A 22,755-nucleotide genomic window follows, 5' to 3' on the forward strand; every position below is an offset into this window, starting at 1 on the left:
TTTTGCTTTCTTCCTAAAAAGCTAGCTGACTCTATGAAACCCACTCTCTGGATGTTATCACTTCCCTGGAATCCAGAGCAGGCACCACCGAGAAGGCACAACTGAGGTCAGGGACCCCTACTCACAGAGCGAGTCTGTCCTCCGTAAATATGACCCATGTGCCCGAGAACCCCAAGTCTTGTTTAGAAACCATAATTCTGATCTAAGTACTGAATTGCTATAGACTTACCCTGGAATCTTTTAAGCCACAATGACCTCCATCGTTCTCCCTCCTTGCCCTCCCCAGTCAGCTGGTAGGACAATGCTGAGGATGAAGCTCTGGGAAGGGGGCTCCCCTGTAAGTCTGGTCCTTCTGTATCCTGGGTATTTCATGGGTCTAACCTCTCATGCTTGCTGTGCTGTGTTAATGTCCATCTCCTTCCTGTCTATTCTACCTGTCCATTCTTCCCCCACTTCATCATTCAAAACAGGATTACTTATTGCTGCCTAAAGTAGAGCATATTTTTTTTTCTTTTCTTAAATTTCTGCACCTATAAGTAAGCCCTCTATTATATAGGGAACTCTGATTCTAGGAACTAACCCACCTCTCCTTCTCTATTAACTAATATTTTGGACCATATTAGGATTCTTTCAGGCCAGTAAGATATTTGCTAGCATGTTTTAAAGCTATCTGATTGCTAAGCTCCTATGTTAATGATAAAACTGAAATTATTATTTTTTATTTTTTAATTTATTTTTATTTTTTTTAATAAGAAACTTATTGTCAAATTGGTTACCATACAACACCCAGTGTTCATCCCAACAGGTGCCCTCCTAAATGCCAATCACCCACATTCCCCACCCTCCCACCCCCCATCAACCCTCAGTTTATTCTCAGTTTTAAAGAGTCTCTTATGGTTTGCCTCCTTCCCTCTCTGTAACTTTTTTCCCCCCCTTCTCCTCCCCGCTGGTCTTCTGTTGAGTTTCTCAGGATCCACATAGGAGTGAAAACATATGGTTATCTGTCTTTCTCTGTATGACTTATTTCACTTAGCATAATACTCTCCAGTTCCATCCACATTGCTACAAATGGCCAGATTTCATTCTTTCTCATTGCCAAGTAGTATTCCATTGTATATATAAACCACATCTTCTTTACCCATTCGTCAGTTGATGGACATTTAGGCTCTTTCCTTAATTTGGCTATTGTTGAAAGTGCTGCTATAAACATTAGGGTACAAGTGCCCCTATGCATCAGCACTTCTGTATCCCTTGGGTAAATTCCTAGCAGTGCTATTGCTGGGTCATAGGGTAGATCTATGTTTAATTTTTTGAGGAACCTCCACACTGTTTTCCAGAGTGGCTGCACCAGTCTGCATTCCCATCAACAGAGCAAGAGGGTTCCCATTTCTCCACATCCTCGCCAGCATCTATAGTCTCCTGATTTGTTCATTTTGGCGACCCTGACTGGCGTGAGGTGATATCTGAGTGTGGTTTTGATTTGTATTTCCCTGATGAGGAGTGACATTGAACATCTTTTCATGTGCCCATTGGCCATCTGGATGCCTTCTTTAGAGAAGTGTCTATTCATGTCTTCTGCCCATTCTTCACTGGATTATTTGTTTTTTGGGTGTGGAGTTTGGTGAGCTCTTTATAGATTTTGGATACTAGCGCTTTGTCGGATATGTCATTTGCAAATATCTTTTCCCATTCTGTTGGTTGCCTTTTAGTTTTGTTGATTGTTTCCTTTGCTGTGCAGAAGCTTTTTATCTTCATGAGGTCCCAATAGTTCATTTTTGCTTTTAATTCCCTTGCCTTGGAAATGTGTTGAGTAAGAAATTGCTGTGGCTGAGGTCAGAGAGGTCTTTTCCTGCTTTCTCCTCTAGGGTTTTGATGGTTTCCTGTCTCACATTCAGGTCCTTCATCCATTTTGAGTTTATTTTTGTGAGTGGTTTGAGAAAGTGGTCTAGTTTCATTCTTCTGCATGTTGCTGTCCAGTTCTCCCAGCACCATTTGTTAAAGAGACTGTCTTTTTTCCATTGGATGTTCTTTCCTGCTTTGTCAAAGATGAGTTGGCCATACATTTGTGGGCCCAATTCTGGAGTCTCTATTCTTTCCATTGGTCTATGTGTCTGTTTTTGTGGGTTTTTTTAAACATTTATTCATTTTTGAGACACAGAGACAGAGTGTAAGTGGGGAAGGGGCCAAGAGAAAGGAAGATACAGAATCCGAAGCAGGCTCCAGGCCCGAGCTATCAGCCCAGAGCACACTTAACTGACTGAACCACCCGGGTGCCCCAATTTTTTTAACCTTTTTACAAAAGTATTACATACTACCCAGTACCTGAAACTTCTCCTTTGACATTAGGGAGGGCTAAATTACTGGATAGAATCATGTCAGGTAATGAATTCTGAAGCACATTAACCTGTTTTAGTATTATTTTAAGTTTGTTTATTTTGAGAGAGAGAGAATGGAAGTGGGCAAGCAGGGGTGGGGTGGAGAGGGAGAAACCTAAGCAGGCTGTGCGTTGTCAGCACAGACCCTGACTCAGAGCTTGATCCCAAGACCCTGGGACCGTGACCTGAGCCAAAAGCTAGTAGGAGGCTGAACTGACTGAGCCACCCAGGCACTCCCCTATATTTTAGTATTATAAAAGTTACATTTGAAGTAAAACACATTAGAAGTTGAAAGACTCAAGTATTTTCATATTCTCAAAGAATTTCTTAAAGGGCTTTCCTAAAGTAAAACATCTATTCTAATGCAAAAGTTTGAAAGGTAACATGGGAATGAGAAAATTCTCTAAAGTCAACTCCTAGGATGAAAACTGAGAAAAGAAAACATTACATATGACCTTTTCTTAATACTCTATAATTCCATGCAGGCATAAGTTTGGTTTCCATTAAACGATATTAAAAAATCCTCCAAAGCCTTCCTCTCCTTAGAAGGGTGGCCTGATTAGATATGCCTGCTTTTACATCAAGAATTGCTCTGTTGTTAGCATTTAGAACCTGAGAACCCGAATTTACACTCAGAACTACCCTACTGGGAATTCAGCTTCGATGAAATTTTTCTTCTTCTCCTTATCTGCTTTAATGTGGTGTTCCTTCTGTGGAATTTCAGTGTGGATTAATTGGCGACGGATACTATATCCCTTTTTGGCAACCTCTTCCAAGAAACTAATTTTTTTATTTTCTTTTTCGTTCTTTACTTTTTTTTGGACTGAATATAGAATTTTTCTCTTTAAAACTGCTTCAAATAAGATAAGCTTAAGTGGATTCTGCTATAATATAGCATATGAAATCTCGTGCAGCTAGGTGGAATCAAATGGTGGTTACATGCGACAGAAGTGCTGTATAGCAGTTTGTATTTTGCTTGTGTGGTTATGTTAAAACTATTTATAAAAACTATTTTCTATTTATTAATTTATTTTTTATTGTTCCCATTTTTTTTAATATGAAATTTATTGTCAGTTTGGTTTCCATACAACACCCAGTGCTCTTCCCAACAGGTGCCCTCCTCAATGCCCATCACCCACTTTCCCCTCCCTTCCACCCCCATCAACCCTGTTTTTTCTCAGTTTTTAAGAGTCTCTTATGGTTTGCCTCCCTCCCTCTCTAATGTTTTTTTTTAAAATCTATTTAAGAGGTGTAGGAGACAAAGTATGAACCCTTTAAAGGACACAAATTTTAGGGAAGAAGCACAAAACAAGTTGACATGAAGTTTCAAAGCATAGTTTCAAAACCTCATGGTCCACTTGGTTCAGAAAGGATTTTTTTTTTTTTCAACTCGAGTTGTATTTTTTCAATTCAAAGGAAGCATTCTTTAGAAAGAGGAGCCGAGTCAGTAGAGTGGGTGGGAGATACTGTAATTATTAACCTAGTCACCATGGAAAAAAACATTCCAATTGAGCAATTACATTTAGGCAATTATATTCAGATCCCTCATACTCTGTCAGTCATATCTTCTTTGGGTTTTTCTTTTATAAACCACCAGGCAGAGAACACAGAAAAAATAAGGAAAAGAATGTAGGGACCACAGTAAACTTCTTTTCTCTGAGTGAAGGGGACAGAGGCACGTGATTATGGTCTGGAGCTTGAGACCAGAACTGAATATGTGAAAGTGACCTCTTACTCTGATGAGTAAGTATAATAAATTACCTGTGATAGTCATCAAAAATGCAAATTCCTACATTACACCATAGACACGCTAAGTCAGGGCCTCCTTGAAAAAGGGCCTAGGAATTAACATTCCAGTAATTCTCCATGTGACTCCTAATGTATGGTGACATTTGACATCCAAATAAAGCCAGTTTAGAGATTAAAAAAAAAATTATAGGAGCCAACTGCCTGATAATAATTAGGACTCCTTCTAAGAATATATTTGTAACCTAAGATTAAGCTAAATTGCATCTGATAATCAATAGTATTTTTTCTCTGGTGCCATTACTTTTTACCGAGGTGTTTCTTAGGGTTACTGCTCTGGATAGTATTTTATATGATCTCTTAGGAAGTAGCCAACACACTAATAGTCATGAAAGACTTTCTAAAAGGGGAAAATAGAAGATCTGGGTTCTGGAGCTCGCATCAGTCTTTTGATCTCTCTGGGCTTTGGTTTTTCTCATCTCTCAGATATGGTTTGGACTTTATCAGGAGCTGTGAAGGTAAAGTCAGCAGGTGGAACTGGCCTGGTGAAGCCCCTGAGGAGAAGTGGAGATGGGGACACTGGGGAAAACTCATTGCATTGAAGTGGGCCACCACTGTCCAATTCTCACCAAAGGTTGGCAGGCAAGAAATGAGACCCAGGATTGCCACAGTGTCCAACTTTTCCAGAGAAGCCGGAAGTCCCGTTTATAATGTGAAATATCCTGATTGTGAAATGGCTGAAACTAACACAAAATATCTAACATATAGCATAGGCCCATACTTTAAGGGATAAATAGAGCACGTTGGTTCCCTTGATTTAGTCCATAGGCCTTAACATCCTTTCTAGTTATAAAATCCTTGGCATCTCATACCTTTCTCACCTCTCCCTAGATCTAAGTTATCATATTGGCAACTCTAGGCACATACATGGAGACAACCTAAATGGTAACTAGGAGAAACCAGTAACAGGGTATTTCCTTAAAGACTTAATCCTGTCTCAGCATAAAAGATTCCTATTCAGATTCCTATTCATTTTTTTAACATTTTATTTTATTTTTATTTTTTTAACTAATTAGTTTTTTGAGAGAGACAGCGAGTGAGCATGAGTTGTGGAGGGGCAGAGAGAGAGGAAGAGAGAGGATCCCAAGCAGGCTCTGCACTGTAAGTGCAGAAACTGAAATGGGGCTAGAACCCGCAAACTGCAAGATGATGGCCTGAGCTGAAATCAAGAGTTGGATGCTTAACTGATGGGGCCACCCAGGTGCCCCAGATTCATATTCATTTTTAAAGGGATGATCCTAAGAGTGCATTCAACATGGCATAAGCCTGGCTGTAGAAACATAAATTGTCCCTCCTCACTTAACATGTCATGGCTAATGACTCTGTCTGTACAGGTAAATTAGAATTAGGACTAAAAGGTCTCAGCAACCAGGTTGGCTGTGATTGATTAAGTCTTTTGTGTCAGTGGTTGGGCCTATATTTCCATGTTATGTACACTTACAATGGAGATAGCTAAAGATCAATGTTTCAGCTGTGTCTCACTCTGGCAAATCATAAAGTCTTCAGGAATCTTCCTTTACCTCCCTATAAATTCACTCAATCTTTGAAGTTTTAGATTTTGTTTTTCTATCTTAAATGTTGTCGAATTAAAATCTTGTTGAATTTGGGGCACCTGGGTGGCTCAGTAGGTTAAGCAACTGACTGTGGCTCAGGTCATGATCTTCCAGTTTGCAAGTTCAAGCCCCGCATAGGGCTCCATGCTGCTGGCTCAGAGCCTGGAGACTACTTTGGATTTTGTGTCTCCCTCCCTCTCTCTCTGTTCATTCCCTGCTGTACTCACTCTCTCTCTCAAAAATAAGGATAAAAAGATTTTTTTAGAGTCTTGTTGAATTTAAAAAAAGGCCATGTGGGGCCCTGAGTGGCTCAGTCAGTTGAGCTTTTGACTTCGGCTCAGGTCATGATCTCACAGTTTGTGGGGTTGAGCTCCATGTCGGGCTCTGTGCTGACAGCAAAGAGCCTGGAGCCTGCTTCAGATTCTGTGCCTCCCTCTCTTTGCCCCTTCCCCATTCTTTCTGTGTCTCTCTGTCTCTCAAAAATGAATAAATGTTAAAAAAAATTTTAAAAAAAGGTCATCGTGTACTTACAAAACCTAGTTTGACATCCATATATGCAACATTGACACTCCATCCCCACGCATATTTAAGTATGAAAGATTAAGTTCAGAAAGATTCCTTCAGTAGTATTTAGAATGTTTTCACCAAGTTATTAGATTTCTGCTCCTTGTATTCAACTATACTTTGCTATGTTGAAGAACTGGAAAAATTTGTAAGTTCCATTTGGCATTTTATACAATACTGACTCATTAAATATTTCCAGATTATTAAATGCCCAAGTGAATGAATGGTATCATTCTCACCACTATTCTTTACTGGGGGGAGGAAACCTGACTGGGCATCTCTGAAGGTATATTGAACATATACTTGGATTGAGGTGATCCAGTAATCCTAGCATGGGGGATAGTAAGATTTAGCATTTGTTGGTTCTCTCTCTACCAGATATTTTATGAATTTTATTTCTAAATTCATCACCACCTTCCAAAATAGTTATTCCCATATTATAGTTGAGGAAAATGGGGCTCAGAGATAGTAAGGCCCAAAGAAAGTAAGTGACTTGTCTGAGTCACTAAGCCAGGATCCAAATCTAATTCTGTATGGCTCCAAAGTCCGTATTTTGTCCATTACTTGCTGGTGTCTCCCAGTGCTACAGAATGGAAAGGGTTTTCTCGGCCCCATTTTTCTCATTGGTAAAACATGGGAGTTGGACAAGATGATCACTACCTTCTGTTTGACTTCTAACATCCTATACTGATGTTTTAGGGCTTTCTGCTGCAGAGAGTATGACTCATTCTTAGGCGAAACCCCCTTTGGATGTTTTCAGATACCTCTGATCCTGGCTAAGATTTTCAAACAGGATGTTGACAGATGTACTTAGTATTAATCTTGTCTCCTGTGGCATTTGGATGTCTGCCAATTCTTTGTCACTCTGAACAATGGAGAGCATTATTTTCTCTGTTGGTTTATTTTCACATCGACCTACTCTCTACTGTTTCTTTTCCTAACCCTGAGCCATGGGTTTATATTTAACTAGACACTTGAGTTTGTTTTTTATTTTTTTTAATGTTTATGTGCCCATTTGACCAACTCTAATAAAGATTTCTAATTTTTTTAAACAAAATCCATAATTACCTAGGTTCTCTTTAGAACATCATGTAAGACAATGCCACATCTTCATAAAACTGGACACAAATGATGTCAGAGGACCACTGCTAGTTGTCAAGTGAACTGTTAGATTAATGAAGATTAAATTCTCTATATATCACAGACATAACTGAAATCTACATACACACTTGGAAGTACTTCTCATTATAATAGGAACATATTTTAAGTTCCCATAGATTATTTTAAGGCATTTGGAAATCTAAGCTGCATCTTCAACTAATATAAGCAGCTTAGATACTAAACCAATTTTGATAAAAGTTAGAAATGACTACATCAATAATTTTCTTTACTGCTAGTTTCATTTCAGGAATTGTTCTTTGTGATGATTATATTTACATGGTCACAAAACTAAACAATGGACATAAGAAAAAAAAACAACCCCTTAATTATTTCAGTATTGTCTACCTTTTCTTTTGATGTAATAAGTTCCTATGATGTTTACTCTGTCACTTGGGGGCTGTCTCCACTGCTCCAAAACTGTAATAACATCAGATAATTATTTAATTCTGATATAAAGAACTCAAAAACTTCAAATTGGGGTGCCTGGGTGTTTCAGTCAGTTGAGCATCTGATTCTTGATTTTGGCTCAGGTCCTGATCCCAGGGTCATGAGATCTAGCCCTGCATTGGGCTCTGCAGTGAACATGGAGCCTTCTTGGGATTCTCTCACTCCCTCTCTGCCCCCTACCCTGCTCACACACACTCTGTCTCTAAAATAAAAATTTAAAAATCTTCAAATAATAATTTTTGGAACCCATCCTTTATAGCCTCTTGCCTTGTTTTAGGCTTGGTGATTGGCATAACCTTTTTTATTCCTATTCTTAACAATGGTATTCTGCTAAAACCAACACGTGTTGACCATCTTCTTTATGCAGGGTGACAATACTGGGTATGGTGGGAGGATACAAATATACTAAAGATGTAATACATGCCTTCAAAGGGCTTATGGTAAATAGGTAAAAAATGGGCAAAAACTGTTACATAAGCCAAAGGAGGGTAAGTGCTATTAAAAGAACATAAGTAAGTGCCTAAGGAGCTTTGAAGAGTTGGCATTTCACCTGAGACTTGAAGATCAGGACAATTTTAGACAGGGACATGAGGAATTAGGGAAGGATGTTCCTGGTAAAAGAAATAAAGCAAAAAACATCATGAATTTTACCATTTGATCCTTTCTTTGAATTTTCTTCTGTATCCAACCTCTTCCCATGCATTGCTCTCTACGTGGTTAATTCACATTTAGCATTTCAGACTCAATGGAGACCTCATCCTTCTGGAATCCTCCTCCATCAGGTAGGTTATGAATTCAGTTTGGGATTAAGGAATGTCTTTTTCAAGTGTTTTCCATTTCCATAAATTAGTCTCCTACAACTTAATTTCACAAGCTAGAATCCTAGGAATCACCCTTTTTACCTTCATCCCCATCCCTACATCCAGTTCAACATACGTCTCACTAATTCTATTTCCAAAATAAAGATTAAATGGGGCGCCTGGGTGGCTCAGTTGGTTAAGCGTCCAACTTTGGCTCAGGTCACGATCTCACGGTTTGTGAGTTTGAGCCCCAGGTCAGGCTCTGTGCTAATAGCTCAGAGCCTGGAACCTGCTTCAGATTCTATGTCTCCCTCTCCCTCTGCCCCTCCCTTGCTCATCCTCTCTCTCTTTCTCTCTCAAAAATAAAAATAAAAATAAACATTAAAAATATCAAAGATTAAATAAATTTTAGATAAAATATGTGTCAGATACATACAATGGAATATTGTTCAACCATAAAAAAGAATTCTATTTTAATGTTTTCTATGACATGGATTGACCTTGAAAACATTATGCTTAGTGAAATAAGCCAGACACAGAAGGATAAATATCACATGATTCTACTTATATGAGTATTAATAATAGACAAATTCATAGAAACAGAAAGTAGAGGAGAGATTACCAGGGGCTGGAAGGAAAGGGCAACTATTGTGTAATAGGTAAAGAATTTTTGTTGGACACAGTGAAAAAGTTTTGAATATTTATAGTAGTGATGGTTACACAACATTGTGAATGTACTAAATGCTACTGACTTATGCACCTATAAATAGTTAAGATGACAAATATTTTTTAAAAAATTTTTTTTATTTATTTTTGAAACAGAGAGAGACAGAGCATGAACGGGGGAGGGGCAGAGAGAGAGGGAGACACAGAATCGGAAGCAGGCTCCAGGCTCTGAGCCATCAGCCCAGAGCCCCATGCAGGGCTCGAACTCACGGACCGCGAGATCGTGACCTGAGCTGAAGTAGGACGCTTAACCGACTGAGCCACCCAGGCGCCCCAAGATGACAAATATTTTATGTATATTATATCACAATCAAAAAATTTTTGAAAAGTTAATTAAAATCCTTTCTCTGAAATTCTACTTGTTTGGTCCCAGTCACCACTACCTCTCACCTGGACTACCGAAATGCTCACATTGGATCTAGTCTCCACCTACCTGTACACACTCATTGTCTGCTACCTTTCCCTTCATTTACTTCTCTCTAGCGATACTCAATTTGTTACTATTATGAAAATACACAAAACTGTTATTCTGAAACAGTTGTAAACTTGCCATTTCCTTTTGGAGTAGGCTTTTCCTCTGCCTCTCTGTTTGCTTGACTCTTTCGCATAATTTGTATTTCACTTGAAACATCCTTTCTTTCTTAAGGAGGTTTTCGCTGACCTACCTCATCAATGTGTTCTCTACTTCTTTTCCAACCTTTATTTTATATCACAGAACTCCATTTACTACTGCAGTGATCTCATTCTGTAGCTTTTCTTTTTACCAATGTATTTAGCTTGAGTAACCAAAAAGGTGGTGATGCCATTGCCTAACATGGGAGGAGATAGGGAAAGACCATGTTTGATGCACAGTTAAGTTGGAAGGTTAGATAAACAAAAGGAAGGATAAAGTTCACCTGCAAATATATGAATCTGGAGTTCAAAGAGCAAAAGATGGATTGGAGATACAAATGTGAAAATTATTAAACTCCCAGTGATATTTAAGGCCACGAGAATGAACAAAATAATCCAGAGAAAAACTGAAGATTCAGAAGAAGAGGAGGCCTTGAACTAGGTCTTGAAGATCTTTAGAGATTCTATAAAGCAGAATTCAACAAATTAGAGAAGTAACTATTAAGAACAAAACCCAGAACTCTGTGGTTTGATGTAGGCCAAGAATGGAAACGTGTCAAGAAGAAAGGAGTGGTCCTTTGTGTTGTATGAAGCTCTGGATTCAATTAAGGTGAACACAGCAAAGTTTACACTCAGTCTAGTGTCATGAAGATTGTTGTGGACCTTGATTAGAGTGCTTTCAGTGGAACACCATCATCTGAATAGGGTGGACAGAATAAGACCATCGTGGAGTATAAAGCAAATCGGAAGGAGGTAAGGAAAGGAAGACTGTGTGGAATTGTTTACCTTAGAATAAGAGTGGGGAAAAGTGAGTGATGAGGAATCACAGGTTTTTGCACAGGTGTGAGACACCAACCTGTTCCTATGAGAGGAAGGAGCTGCAAGTGTGAGGTAAGGCAAATAAGTGACATACCTAGAAAGGTGACAGCCACAGGCTTGGGAGCACTAGTAGGAGAAAAGAGCCTTGAATGGGAGGAAGCATGCTTTTTCCACTGATACAGAAGGCAACCAGCAGAACATGTGACAATATGAAGCAAGAATTTAGATTTGATAGTGGAAAGAGGAGGGAGTCCCCATTTGACGACCTGTGTCATCAGTGAATTGTAGGCGAGGTCATCAGCTGGGTTTACATGTGGAGGAGGGGAGTGAAGTTTGAGAAGAGATATGAGGATACAGAATAGTTGTCTTGGAGAGTGAGAAAGCCATCTCCTGGAAAAAGAATTGTGGCTGTTTTGCTGGGTAGAGTTAAATACTCATGTAAGGTCTATAATCAGGTGAAGTGAAACCAATCAGGCAGGTTTTGCTACTTTGTAGGCAGGAGTGGAAACCAGAGATGGTTAATTCTCAAGTTTTGTCAGGCAAGTGATGGAGAGAGGGAATACGAGTACGTAAAAGAAAATTTTAAGAAATAAATCTAGAAAGATGAGCTGAGGCCAGTTCATGGAGTGCTCTGAATGTCAGGCTAAAAACATGAATTTTATTTCATAGGCAATGGGAAGCCATTGATGTTATTTCTGACTATGGAAGTGACATTACCCAAACTGTACTTCTTTATAATTAAATCTTCTTTTAATGTAAAGTGCTGAGATGGTTGAAGGACAGGAATAAATAAGACCATTTGTGAAGGACCAAAGATTAGATAATCATGATCTAAATGAAAGTAAGCAAGAGTTGACTTGAGCCAGACCACTGAAGGATAAATTCCTAAGAGATCTTGGTATCTATCTTACATCTTGGTATCTAAGACCAGCTTTATGGGAGCATTAGGTCCCTGGGGAGAGAATCATAAGGGCTAGGGTAGGATTAGGCAGGATATTATCTAAAAAGCTGTCTGGAATCTGTCTGTTTATTAACTAAACAAATGTGTGGAAGCACATAGGCATCAAGTGGTATATTGATCAATCACTAAATGAATGAGAGCCCAAGATGTAATCTGGAGTATTGAAACAAAATAAAAAATCATACATTTGTTGACCAGTAATGAAGCCACAGGATGTCAGGAAGAATTCAGGTAATGGTATGCAGGATGGGCAGGGTCAGGGTGGCTCAAGGCACAGAGTATGGCTAACACAGAAATGCTAGGTACCGGTCCAGAGTGCTAAGTGGAGCAGGGAGACCAGCCAGGTTAAAGAGTAGATGTAAGGGACTTTGGAACTAACGTTCAGTTCAGTTGTACAGGATTGGCCAATTTAATGACAAACTTCTGACGTGAACCATGAGTGTGCCAGATTTTAAGCCATCTAAGTATATGTACATGCGAGCGGTAACAGTTGAAATGCTAAAATGAAAAGTCACAAAAGAGCACAGTTGGAGATACGTCAGAATCAACTGGCTATGATACAGTGTTCAACAATCAGTAATACTTCAAATCATTCCTAGTATTTGACAATCTATTTCAACCTTGAATCCAGAAGCTGAGCTAGTGTCCTCATGGGTATCTCTGGCAATCTGAAAGTACAACTGATTTTCTGGCAAATCTGTGATGCAGGTTGGTTTTGAATTTTTCATTTAATAAGCAAACTCATTCCATAACCTAGCAATTCATGAACATACTAAACAATAGAACACCAGGACAGACTCCCATTAAGTTTTATTCAGGATCCATCCATCCATCCAACATTTCATGACTATCAGGCATCAGGCACTGTGCTAGGCTATGGATACAAAGAAAAATAACTATCTCTTGTTTCTCTTCAAGAAACCTTTAGTCTGTTAGTTAAAAAAAAAAAAGAATAAGCAAAGAGATGTTTATAATAGATGTTATGACTTTGGTGTACACAAGTTTTATTGGTTACATAATTCATGGGAGGGCCAAGGAGTGGTTGGGGAGATAGTAATGGTGATGGAAATAGTTGCAAAAGACTTTGTGAAGAAGGATCAGAAGAAAAAGGGAGCAAGGGTAGGGGTTTGGGTAAAAGGTTATGACATCTTATGAAAAGGATGTAGCTGGTGCAAAGCCTTTAGGTACCAAGCACAATGGTAATTTGTGGGGAGGGAGGGAAATTCCTAGTAGTTGTACATGGCTATAGTATTTCAATTATGTTCAAATTTGGCTCATTCCATGTAGATTTTATTTTTCTAGTGTAATCTTTTTATTATGTTTTTTCCCTTCCTTGATTTGAAGTTCAATCAAGATTTTTTTCACTCTTGCTTAGCTTCCATAAGCACCAAATAATGTTTAAAATAATGGATGCATATAATAAATCCAGGAAGAATATAAATAAAATTTCACCAAAATAGAAATATACATGTGAAACCAGTCATTAGAAATGGTAAGAGTATTTATTTATTACTTTAAATTAACCAGAAGAGAAGCTCATGTAATTGAGGCAATAAAAGACTGTAGGTCTATCACTTTTCTTTGGGAATGTTTTCAAAGAACCAAAGCCTTTTATATAACATAAATAAGAGTGTTCATCAGCATGTGTTCATGGGGAAGGAAAAAATAAAACCTCAAACCAGTTTCTATTTCCTTAAGAATTTATTCTGAACTGAATTCCTACCATCTTGGTACTGCTTTATTGACAAATAAATGAAGGTACTTTATTTTCTTTGCCAATATTCCCACATATACATCATTGTTTAGAGGCCACAGCTTCTGCTAAATAAATTACTTCCCTTTGGCTTTAGATCAAAAGCAACTTCAAAAGAAGGACATCTTTTCTCAAATTCAATTACTGGCTCTTGGGACTTATATGGAAAAGTTATGATTATAAAAAAGAAAAGATAATTCGCTTGCATCTGGAAATGTTTATAGTATTAAGATAGATGGATTGTATAAGGTCTGGTTCTAATATCTTCTTAGGATACAATTAATGAAGGAAAAGCCCAAGCCTCACTTGTAGAGTAGGGAACTCTGTATTTCTCTCAATGTCTCCTGACATTCTCCTGGATTTGTGGTGTTAATTACATTCCACTAACTTTCTCTTCTGAGACCCCACTACTGTTAGCTGAGAAAGTCCTCAAGTAAAACCAATTAGATAAATGTGGCTTCCACTATCTCATGAAATCCTTTTTGAACCCTAGGTATAGTGATCATATACCTGGGATTCCATAGCATAATCCTGATTTCGCATATTTTTTGAGTATGAATGTAAATTTATATATTAGATCTTCTGTCAGTCAGTATCTTGATTTTTAGTTCTAGTAATACGATCATTATAGATAGGTGAGATCTTACAACTTTGAAGTTAAAAGTTTATTTTAAAACTCTAGGTAATCTTTGAAAGATAGTAAACAAAATTAATATATGGATTAATATATGTAATCTTTAAGTGAAACTAGTGTCTGGTTGTGGCATACCTTATAAAAAATAAAAGCATGTTGAAAATTAACTACCTTTTTATCAGAAATATACCTAGCAACCTAGGATGAGACCGAAGATTTTGGCACTCATCCAGAGTCATAAAGACGTTTTTACTATACAGTGCCATCAAAATTGTTTCTCTGTAGAGCTGGGATAAAGAGACTGGAAGGGCCTGTTTGTCAAATAGGTTGTTGACCTACTGGGATTGGCTTAGAGGATGAGACTTTTACTTGAAGTCAGAATCCTATTATACATAGCTCAGCGTGATAAAACTTTTATTACCTATTATGTTATAAACTTAGGAATATTAGAGTTAAAGAAATGTTAGGATTTTATACAACTGAGAAAGTTTTATCCTATTGACCTGGTTCTTTTAAGCACTTTTTCTGCTCTTCAGGACTCATAATAATTCTTGTTTTTGTCCATACACGGTGTCTGTGTGTCTCTACACCATCTCTCGTGCATCCTTTTATTTCCTTGGCCTCAGAAATTGACCTTTTTGAATTCTAATCAGTTTATAACAATACAAGTTCAGTTTGTGACTGAGGGATCTTCCCACCTTTGTTTGCCAAGTTCTTTTCAGAATCCCCTGGAATGGGAACAGAGCTCTTTCCTTATTCAATAGGGATTGCCAAATAAAAAATGGGCCCTTGGACCATGTTTAGACCATCTTTGTGGAGCAGATGTTCTTTTCTTTTTTTTTTTTTTTCATTATATGAAATTTATTGTCAAATTGGTTTCCATACAACACCCAGCGCTCATCCCAAAAGATGCCCTCTTCAATCCCCATCACCTACCCTCCCCTCCCTCCCACACCCCCTCAACCCTCAGTTTGTTCTCAGTTTTTAAAAGTCTCTTATGCTTTGGCTCTCTCTCCCACTCTAACATCTTTTTTTTTCTTTTTTTTCCTTCCCCTCCTCCATGGGTTTCTGTTAAGTTGCTCAGGATCCACATAAGAGTGACAACATATGGTATCTGTCTTTCTCTGTATGGCTTATTTCACTTAGCATCACACTCTCCAGTTCCATCCACGTTGCTACAAAGGGCCAGATTTCATTCTTTCTCATTGCCGAGTAGTACTCCATTGTGTATATAAATGACAATTTCTTTATCCATTCATCTGTTGATGGACATTTAGGCTCTTTCCACAATTTGGCTATTGTTGAGAGTGCTGCTATAAACATTGGGGTACAAGTGCCCCTATGCATCAGTACTCCTGTATCCCTTGGGTAAATTCCTAGCAGTGCTATTGCTGGGTCATAGGGTAGGTCTATTTTTAATTTTCTGAGGAACCTCCACACTGTTTTCCAGAGTGGCTGCACCAGTTTGCATTCCCACCAACAGTGCAAGAGGGTTCCCGTTTCTCCACATCCTCTCCAGCATCCATAGTCTCCTGATTTGTTCATTTTGGCCACTCTGACTGGCGTGAGGTGATATCTGAGTGTGGTTTTGATTTGTATTTCCCTGATGAGGAGCGACGTTGAGCATCTTTCCATGTGCCTGCTGGCCATCCGGATGTCTTCTTCAGAGAAGTGTCTATTCATGTTTTCTGCCCATTTCTTCACTGGGTTATTTGTTTTTTGGGTGTGGAGTTTGGTGAGTTCTTTATAGATTTTGGATACTAGCCCTTTGTCCCATATGTCATTTGCAAATATCTTTTCCTATTCCGTTGGTTGCGTTTTAGTTTTGTTGGTTGTTTCCTTTGCTGTGCATAAGCTTTTTATCTTCATAAGGTCCCAGTAGTTCATTTTTGCTTTTAATTCCCTTGCCTTTGGGGATGTGTCAAGTAAGAAATTGCTATGGTTGAGGTCAGAGAGGTCTTTTCCTGCTTTCTCCTCGAGGGTTTTGATGGTTTCCTGTCTCACATTCAGGTCCTTTATCCATTTTGAGTTTATTTTTGTGAATGGTGTGAGAAAGTGGTCTAGTTTCAATCTTCTGCATGTTGCTGTCCAGTTCTCCCAGCACCATTTGTTAAAGAGACTGTCTTTTTTCCATTGGATGTTCTTTCCTGCTTTGTCAAAGATGAGTTGGCCATACGTTTGTGGGTCTAGTTCTGGGGTTTCTATTCTATTCCATTGGTCTATTTTTTTGTCTATTTTTTGGTTTCTATTCCATTGGTCTGTTTTTGTGCCAATACCATGCTGCCTTGATGATTACAGCTTTGTAGTAGAGGCTAAAGTCTGGGATTGTGATGCCTCCTGCTTTGGTCTTCTTCTTCAAAATTACTTTGGCTATTCGGGGCCTTTTGTGGTTCCATATGAATTTTAGGATTGCTTGTTCTAGCTTTGAGAAGAATGCTGGTGCAATTTTGATTGGGATTGCATTGAATGTGTAGATAGCTTTCGGTAGTATTGACATTTTGACAATATTTATTCTTCCAATCCATGAGCATGGAATGTTTTTCCATTTCTTTATATCTTCTTCAATTTCCTTCATAAGCTTTCTATAGTTTTCAGCATACAGATCTTTTACATCTTTGGTGAGATTTATCCCTAGGTATTTTATGCTTCTTGGTGCAATTATGAATGGGATCAGTTTCTTTATTTGTGTTTCTGTTGCTTCATTATTAGTGTATAAGAATGCAACTGATTTCTGTACATTGATTTTGTATCCTGCAACTTTGCTGAATTCATGTATCAGTTCTAGCAGACTTTTGGTGGAGTCTATCGGATTTTCCATGTATAATATCATGTCATCTGCAAAAAGTGAAAGCTTAACTTCATCTTTGCCAATTTTGATGCCTTTGATTTCCTTTAGTTGTCTGATTGCTGATGCTAGAACTTCCAGCACTGTGTTAAACAACAGCGGTGAGAGTGGACATCCCTGTCGTGTTCCTGATCTCAGGGAAAAAGCTCTCAGTTTTTCCCCATCGAGGATGATATTAGCTGTGGGCTTTTCATAAATGACTGTTATGATGTTTAAGTATGTTCCTTCTATCCCGACTTTCTCGAGGGTTTTTATTAAGAAAGGTTGCTGAAGTTTGTGAAATGCTTTTTCTGCATCAATTGACAGGATCATATGGTTCTTATCTTTTCTTTTATTAATGTGATGTATCACGTTGATCTATTTACGAATGTTGAACCAACCCTGCATCCCAGGAATGAATCCCACTTGATCATGGTGAATAATTCTTTTTGTATGCTGTTGAATTCTATTTGCTAGTATCTTATTGAGAATTTTTGCATCCATATTCATCAGGGATATTGGCCTGTAGTTCTCTTTTTCTACTGGGTCTCTGTCTGGTTTAGGAATCAAAGTAATACTGGCTTCATAGAATGAGTCTGGAAGTTTTCCTTCCCTTTCTATTTTTTGGAATGGCTTGAGAAGGATAGGTATTATCTCTGCTTTAAACATCTGGTAGAACTCCCCTGGGAAGCCATCTGGTCCTGGACTCTTATTTGTTGGGAGATTTTTGGTAACTGATCCAATTTCTCCACTGGTTATGGGTCTGTTCTAGCTTTCTATTTCCTCCTGATTGAGTTTTGGAACCGTATGGGTGTTTAGGAATTTGTCCATTTCTTCCAGGTTGTCCAATTTGTTGGCATATAATTTTTCATAGTATTCCCTGATAATTGCTTGTATCTCTGAGGGATTGGTTGTAATAATTCCATTTTCATTCATTATTTTATCTATTTGGGTCATCTCCCTTTTCTTTTTGAGAAGCCTGGCTAGAGGTTTATCAATTTTGTTTATTTTTTCAAAAAACCAGCTCTTGGTTTCATTGATCTGCTCTACAGTTTTGTTTTGTTTTTTGATTCTATATTGTTTATTTCTGCTCTGATCTTTATTATTTCTCTTCTTCTGCTGGGTTTAGGTTGCCTTTGCTGTTCTACTTCTATTTCCTTTAGGTGTGCTGTTAGATTTTGTATTTTGGATTTTTCTTGTTTCTTGAGATAGGCCTGGATTGCAATGTATTTTCCTCTCAGGACTGCCTTCGCTGCATCCCAAAGCATTTGGATTGTTGTATTTTCATTTTCATTTGTTTCCATATATTTTTAAATTTCTTCTCTAATTTCCTGGTTGACCCATTCACTCTTTAGTAGGGTGTTCTTTAACCTCCATGCTTTTGGAGGTTTTCCAGACTTTTTCCTGTGATTGATTTCAAGCTTCATAGCATTTTGGTCTGAAAGTATGCATGGTAAGATCTCAATTCTTGTATACTTATGAAGGGCTGTTTTGTGACCCAGTATGTGATCTCTCTTCAAGAATGTTCCATGTACACTTGAGAAGAAAGTAAATTCTGTTGCTTTGGGATGGAGACTTCTAAATATATCTGTCAAGTCCATCTGATCCAATGTATTATTCAGGGCCCTTGTTTCTTTATTGACAGTGTGTCTAGATGATCTATCCATTTCTATCCAGGGGAGTGTTAAAGTCCCCTGCAATTACCACATTCTTATCAATAAGGTTGCTTATGTTTGTAATTATTTTATATATTTGGGGGGCTCCGTATTCGGCACATGGACATTTATAATTGTTAGCTCTTCCTGTTGGATAGACCCTGTAATTATTATATAATGCCCTTCTTCATCTCTTGTTACAGCCTTTAATTTAAAGTCTAGTTTTTCTGATATAAGTATGGCTACTCCAGCTTTTTTTGACTTCTAGCAGCATGATAAATTAGTTCTCCATCCCCTCACTTTCAATCTGAAGGTGTCCTCAGGTCTAAAATGAGTCTCTTGTAGACAGCAAATAGATGGATCTTGTTTTTTTATTCATTCTGATGCCCTGTGTCTTTTGGTTGGCACATTTAGTCCATTTACATTTAGTGTTATTATAGAAAGATATGGGTTTAGAGTCATTGTGATGTCTGTAGGTTTCATGCTTGTAGCAATGTCTCTGGTACTTTGTCTCACAGGATCCCCCTTAGGATCTCTTGTAGGGCTGGTTTAGTGGTGATGACTTCCTTCAGTTTTTGTTTGTTTGGGAAGACCTTTATCTCTCCTTCTATTCTAAATGACTTGCTGGATAAAGGATTCTTGGCTGCATATTTTTTCTGTTAATCACATTGAAGATTTCCTGCCATTCCTTTCTGGCCTGCCAAGTGTCAGTAGAGAGATCGGTCACGAGTCTTATAGGTCTCCCTTTATATGTTAGAGTGTGTTTATCCCTAGCTGCTTTCAGAATTTTCTCTTTATCCTTGTATTTTGCCAGTTTCACTATGATATGTCGTGCAGAAGATCGATTCAAGTTACGTCTGAAGGGAGTTCTCTGTGCCTCTTGGATTTCAATGCCTTTTTCCTTCCCCACATCCGGGAAGTTTTCAGCTATTATTTCTTCAAGTACACCTTCACCTCTCTCTTCCTCTTCTGGAATACCGATTATGCGTAGATTATTTCTCTTTAGTGCATCACTTAGTTCTCTAATTTTCCCCTCATACTCCTGGATTTTTTTATTTCTCTTTTCTCAGCTTCCTCTTTTTCCATAATTTTATCTTCTAGTTCATCTATTCTCCCCTCTGCCTCTTCAGTTCGAGCCGTGGTTGCTTCCATTTTATTTTGCAGCTCGTTTATAGCATTTTTAGCTCCTCCTGACTGTTCCTTAGTCCCTTGATCTCTGTAGCAGTAGATTCTCTGCTGTCCTCTATACTGTTTTCAAGCCCAGCGATTAATTTTATGACTATTATTCTAAATTCACTTTCTGTTATATTGTTTAAATTATTTTTGATCAGTTCATTAGCTGTTGTTATTTCCTGGACATTGTTTTGAGGGGAATTCTTCCTTTTCGTCATTTTGGATAGTCCCTGGAGTGGTGCGGAACTGCAGGGCACTTCCCCTGTGCTGTCTTGAATAACTTGAGTTGATGGGCAGGGCCACAGTCAGACCTGATGTCTGCCCCCAGCCCACCGCTGGGGCCACAGTCAGACTGGTGTGTACCTTCTCTTCCCCTCTCCTAGGGGCGGAATTCACTGTGGGGTGGGGTGGCCCATCTGGGCTACTTGCACACTGCCAGGCTTGTGGTGTTGGGGATATGGCATATTAGCTGGAGTGGATCGGCAAGGTGCACAGGGGTGGGAGGGGCAGGCTCAGCTCGCTTATCCTTCAGTGATCTGCTTCGGGAGGGGCCCTGCGGCACCGGGAGGGTGTCAGACCCACCACCGGAGGGATGGATCCGCAGAAGCACAGCATTGGGTGTTTGGAAGGTGCAAGCAAGTGCCCTGGCAGGAACCAGTTCCCTTTGGGATTTTGGCTGGGGCATGGGTGAGGGAGATGGCGCTGTCGAGCGCCTTTGTTCCCTGTCAAGCTGAGCTGTGTCGTCCAGGGCTCAACAACTCTCCCTCCAGTTGTCCTCCAGCCTTCCCACTCTCTGAGCAGAGCTGTTAACTTATAACCTTCCAGATGTTAAGTCCCACTTGCTGTCAGAACATACTCCGTCTGGCCCCTCTGCTTTTGCAAGCCAGACTCGGGGGCTCTGCTTTGCCGGTGGGCCGCCCCTCTGCCCCGGCTCCCTCCCGCCAGTCTGTGTAGCGCGCACCGCCTCTCCACCCTTCCTACCTTCTTCCATGGCCCTCTCGTCTGCACTTGGCTCCAGAGAATCCATTCTGCTAGTCTTCTGGCAGTTTTCTGAGTTATTTAGGCAGGTGTAGGTGGAATCTAAGTGATCCGCAGGACGCAGTAAGCCCAGCGTCCTCCTACGCTGCCATCTTCCTTTAATCCCTCTGGAGCAGATGTTCTAACAGCGGGCCTCGGTCAAGATGGCAGCTTGACGTTGCAGGACTTCCGGGTCTTACCAGAAAAGCAGAGCAACATTCTCAGCTCTAATTTCTGGGATGAAGGAAAGCACCTATAGAAGAGCTATAATGTTTTCAGATCTTATAGGCACCAATTATTATGCCAGCATAATTAACACACTTCTCCTGGTTCCAGTTGCATATTAAGCAAATCAGGACTGATGCTGTTCCTCTTACATGCACTGTTTATTTCTTCTCAGTTATGTGGGTTTTTTGTTGTTGTTGCTGTTGTTTTTGTCTAGCATCAAATTGTGGTTTTATTTGATTGAGGATTAAGTGGGATAATCTGGTACAAGGCAGTATATCTTTAAAAATAAATATTCTTACAGACCACCACAATATGCATAGAGGTATATATCTAATATATACACAAGCGTATATATCTAACACTATCCTACTACCAGAAATCAATCCTGTGCCTTCAAAGAGAAGACACCCACTATGTTCAGCAGACTCTTGTTCTATGCATTCTTTCTAGAGTGTTCATTCATTCCTCCAAAGTTATTCATATTACCAATATAGTTATTCTCTAACTTCAGCCTTGTATCAGGAAACACTGAGTCATCAAAAGAAATAATATTGAGGTTTCTGGGGAATGCAGGAGAGAACATCATTCACTTTTTCTACTTTGGCATCAAGATGTTTGTACCAGGAACAGCTCCAGTGGTGTTCCAACTCTCTGACAATTGTAACCCACAGATTCTTCCATTTATCTTATGTTGACAAATGTCCATCTGCCAGTGTTTGATAAGGGTTCAACTACTTCTCTGCAAATTTCTAGGAGGAAACACCTTTCTTCTCAGCTCTAGTCTGGGTTCTTTAACAGCATTGCCAAACAGTACATGCCCTTCTGGTGATCATAGCAGTCTCCATGGTTAAGTAGGAAAACTTTGAAGTTGATCAAGTTCCAATTCCCATGTGCCTTGTTCGACATTAGCTGGCGTTTGCACTATTATCCCACCTCTCAGGATACAGAAGCCAGGAGACTTAAAAAAAATCCTAAGGGATGGACAGAAGGAAGGATACCATTTCCTGATAATAGTATAATTCCAAAATTAGTCTTACAAACAAAGGAGGGAGGGGACCTTGACATCATTGAATTCCCACAGCTGGTATAGCTACAAAGGTCCAAATTTTGGACCCCTACCAAAAATTTCAGAATGGATCTTCTTACCCTTTGTTAATTATAAAATAAATAGATTTCCAGACTTTTTGCAAAGGAAGGGCCTAAATACGCAGTTGGGAAATGATACGGAGAGAGAGAAGATACATTTTGTACTTCACTGACAAGATAGACCTGAACTTCATCTCCTGGGTATTTTCTACAAGTTTGTAAGCTTAACTAAGGTAGATTAAAGAGGACAATGAGAGGTTTTTTGGTCTTCTGTCCAGAATGTTTTACCATCTTTTTTTCTGATACCAGTTCCTAACCCTTGACCTCTGGCATGTGACACACTTGTGGTCCATGAAAACATCCCACTGTCTTGGCCATAGCCATCAATCCATGGGTAAGAATATGATATAAGTAGGGTCGATAAAATTCCTGTGTAAGATTCTGAATAGATTCTGTGAGAAAGAAGTTCTGTTCCCTGGAGTTGGAAATAAATTTAGGTTCTTTAGCTGCAAGTATTATAAGCCAATACTGACTACTTAAAGCAAAAAAGCAAAAAAAAAA

General features: G+C 39.0%; 1 protein-coding gene across 1 annotated transcript in view; it reads right to left on the reverse strand.

The window, feature by feature from the left end:
- Positions 1 to 22,755, reverse strand: part of CCDC192 (coiled-coil domain containing 192) — a 211,969-nt gene that overhangs the window by 39,335 nt on the left and 149,879 nt on the right. Inside the window, exon 7 of the mRNA XM_060637897.2 lies at positions 7,805 to 7,876. Within this exon, the coding sequence (XP_060493880.1) occupies positions 7,805 to 7,876 (72 nt within the window). The remainder of the gene's footprint in view (positions 1 to 7,804; positions 7,877 to 22,755) is intronic.

This window comes from Panthera onca, chromosome A1 (genome assembly GCF_046562875.1).
Source record: "Panthera onca isolate mPanOnc1 chromosome A1, mPanOnc1 haplotype 2, whole genome shotgun sequence".
Lineage (NCBI taxonomy): Eukaryota > Metazoa > Chordata > Mammalia > Carnivora > Felidae > Panthera > Panthera onca.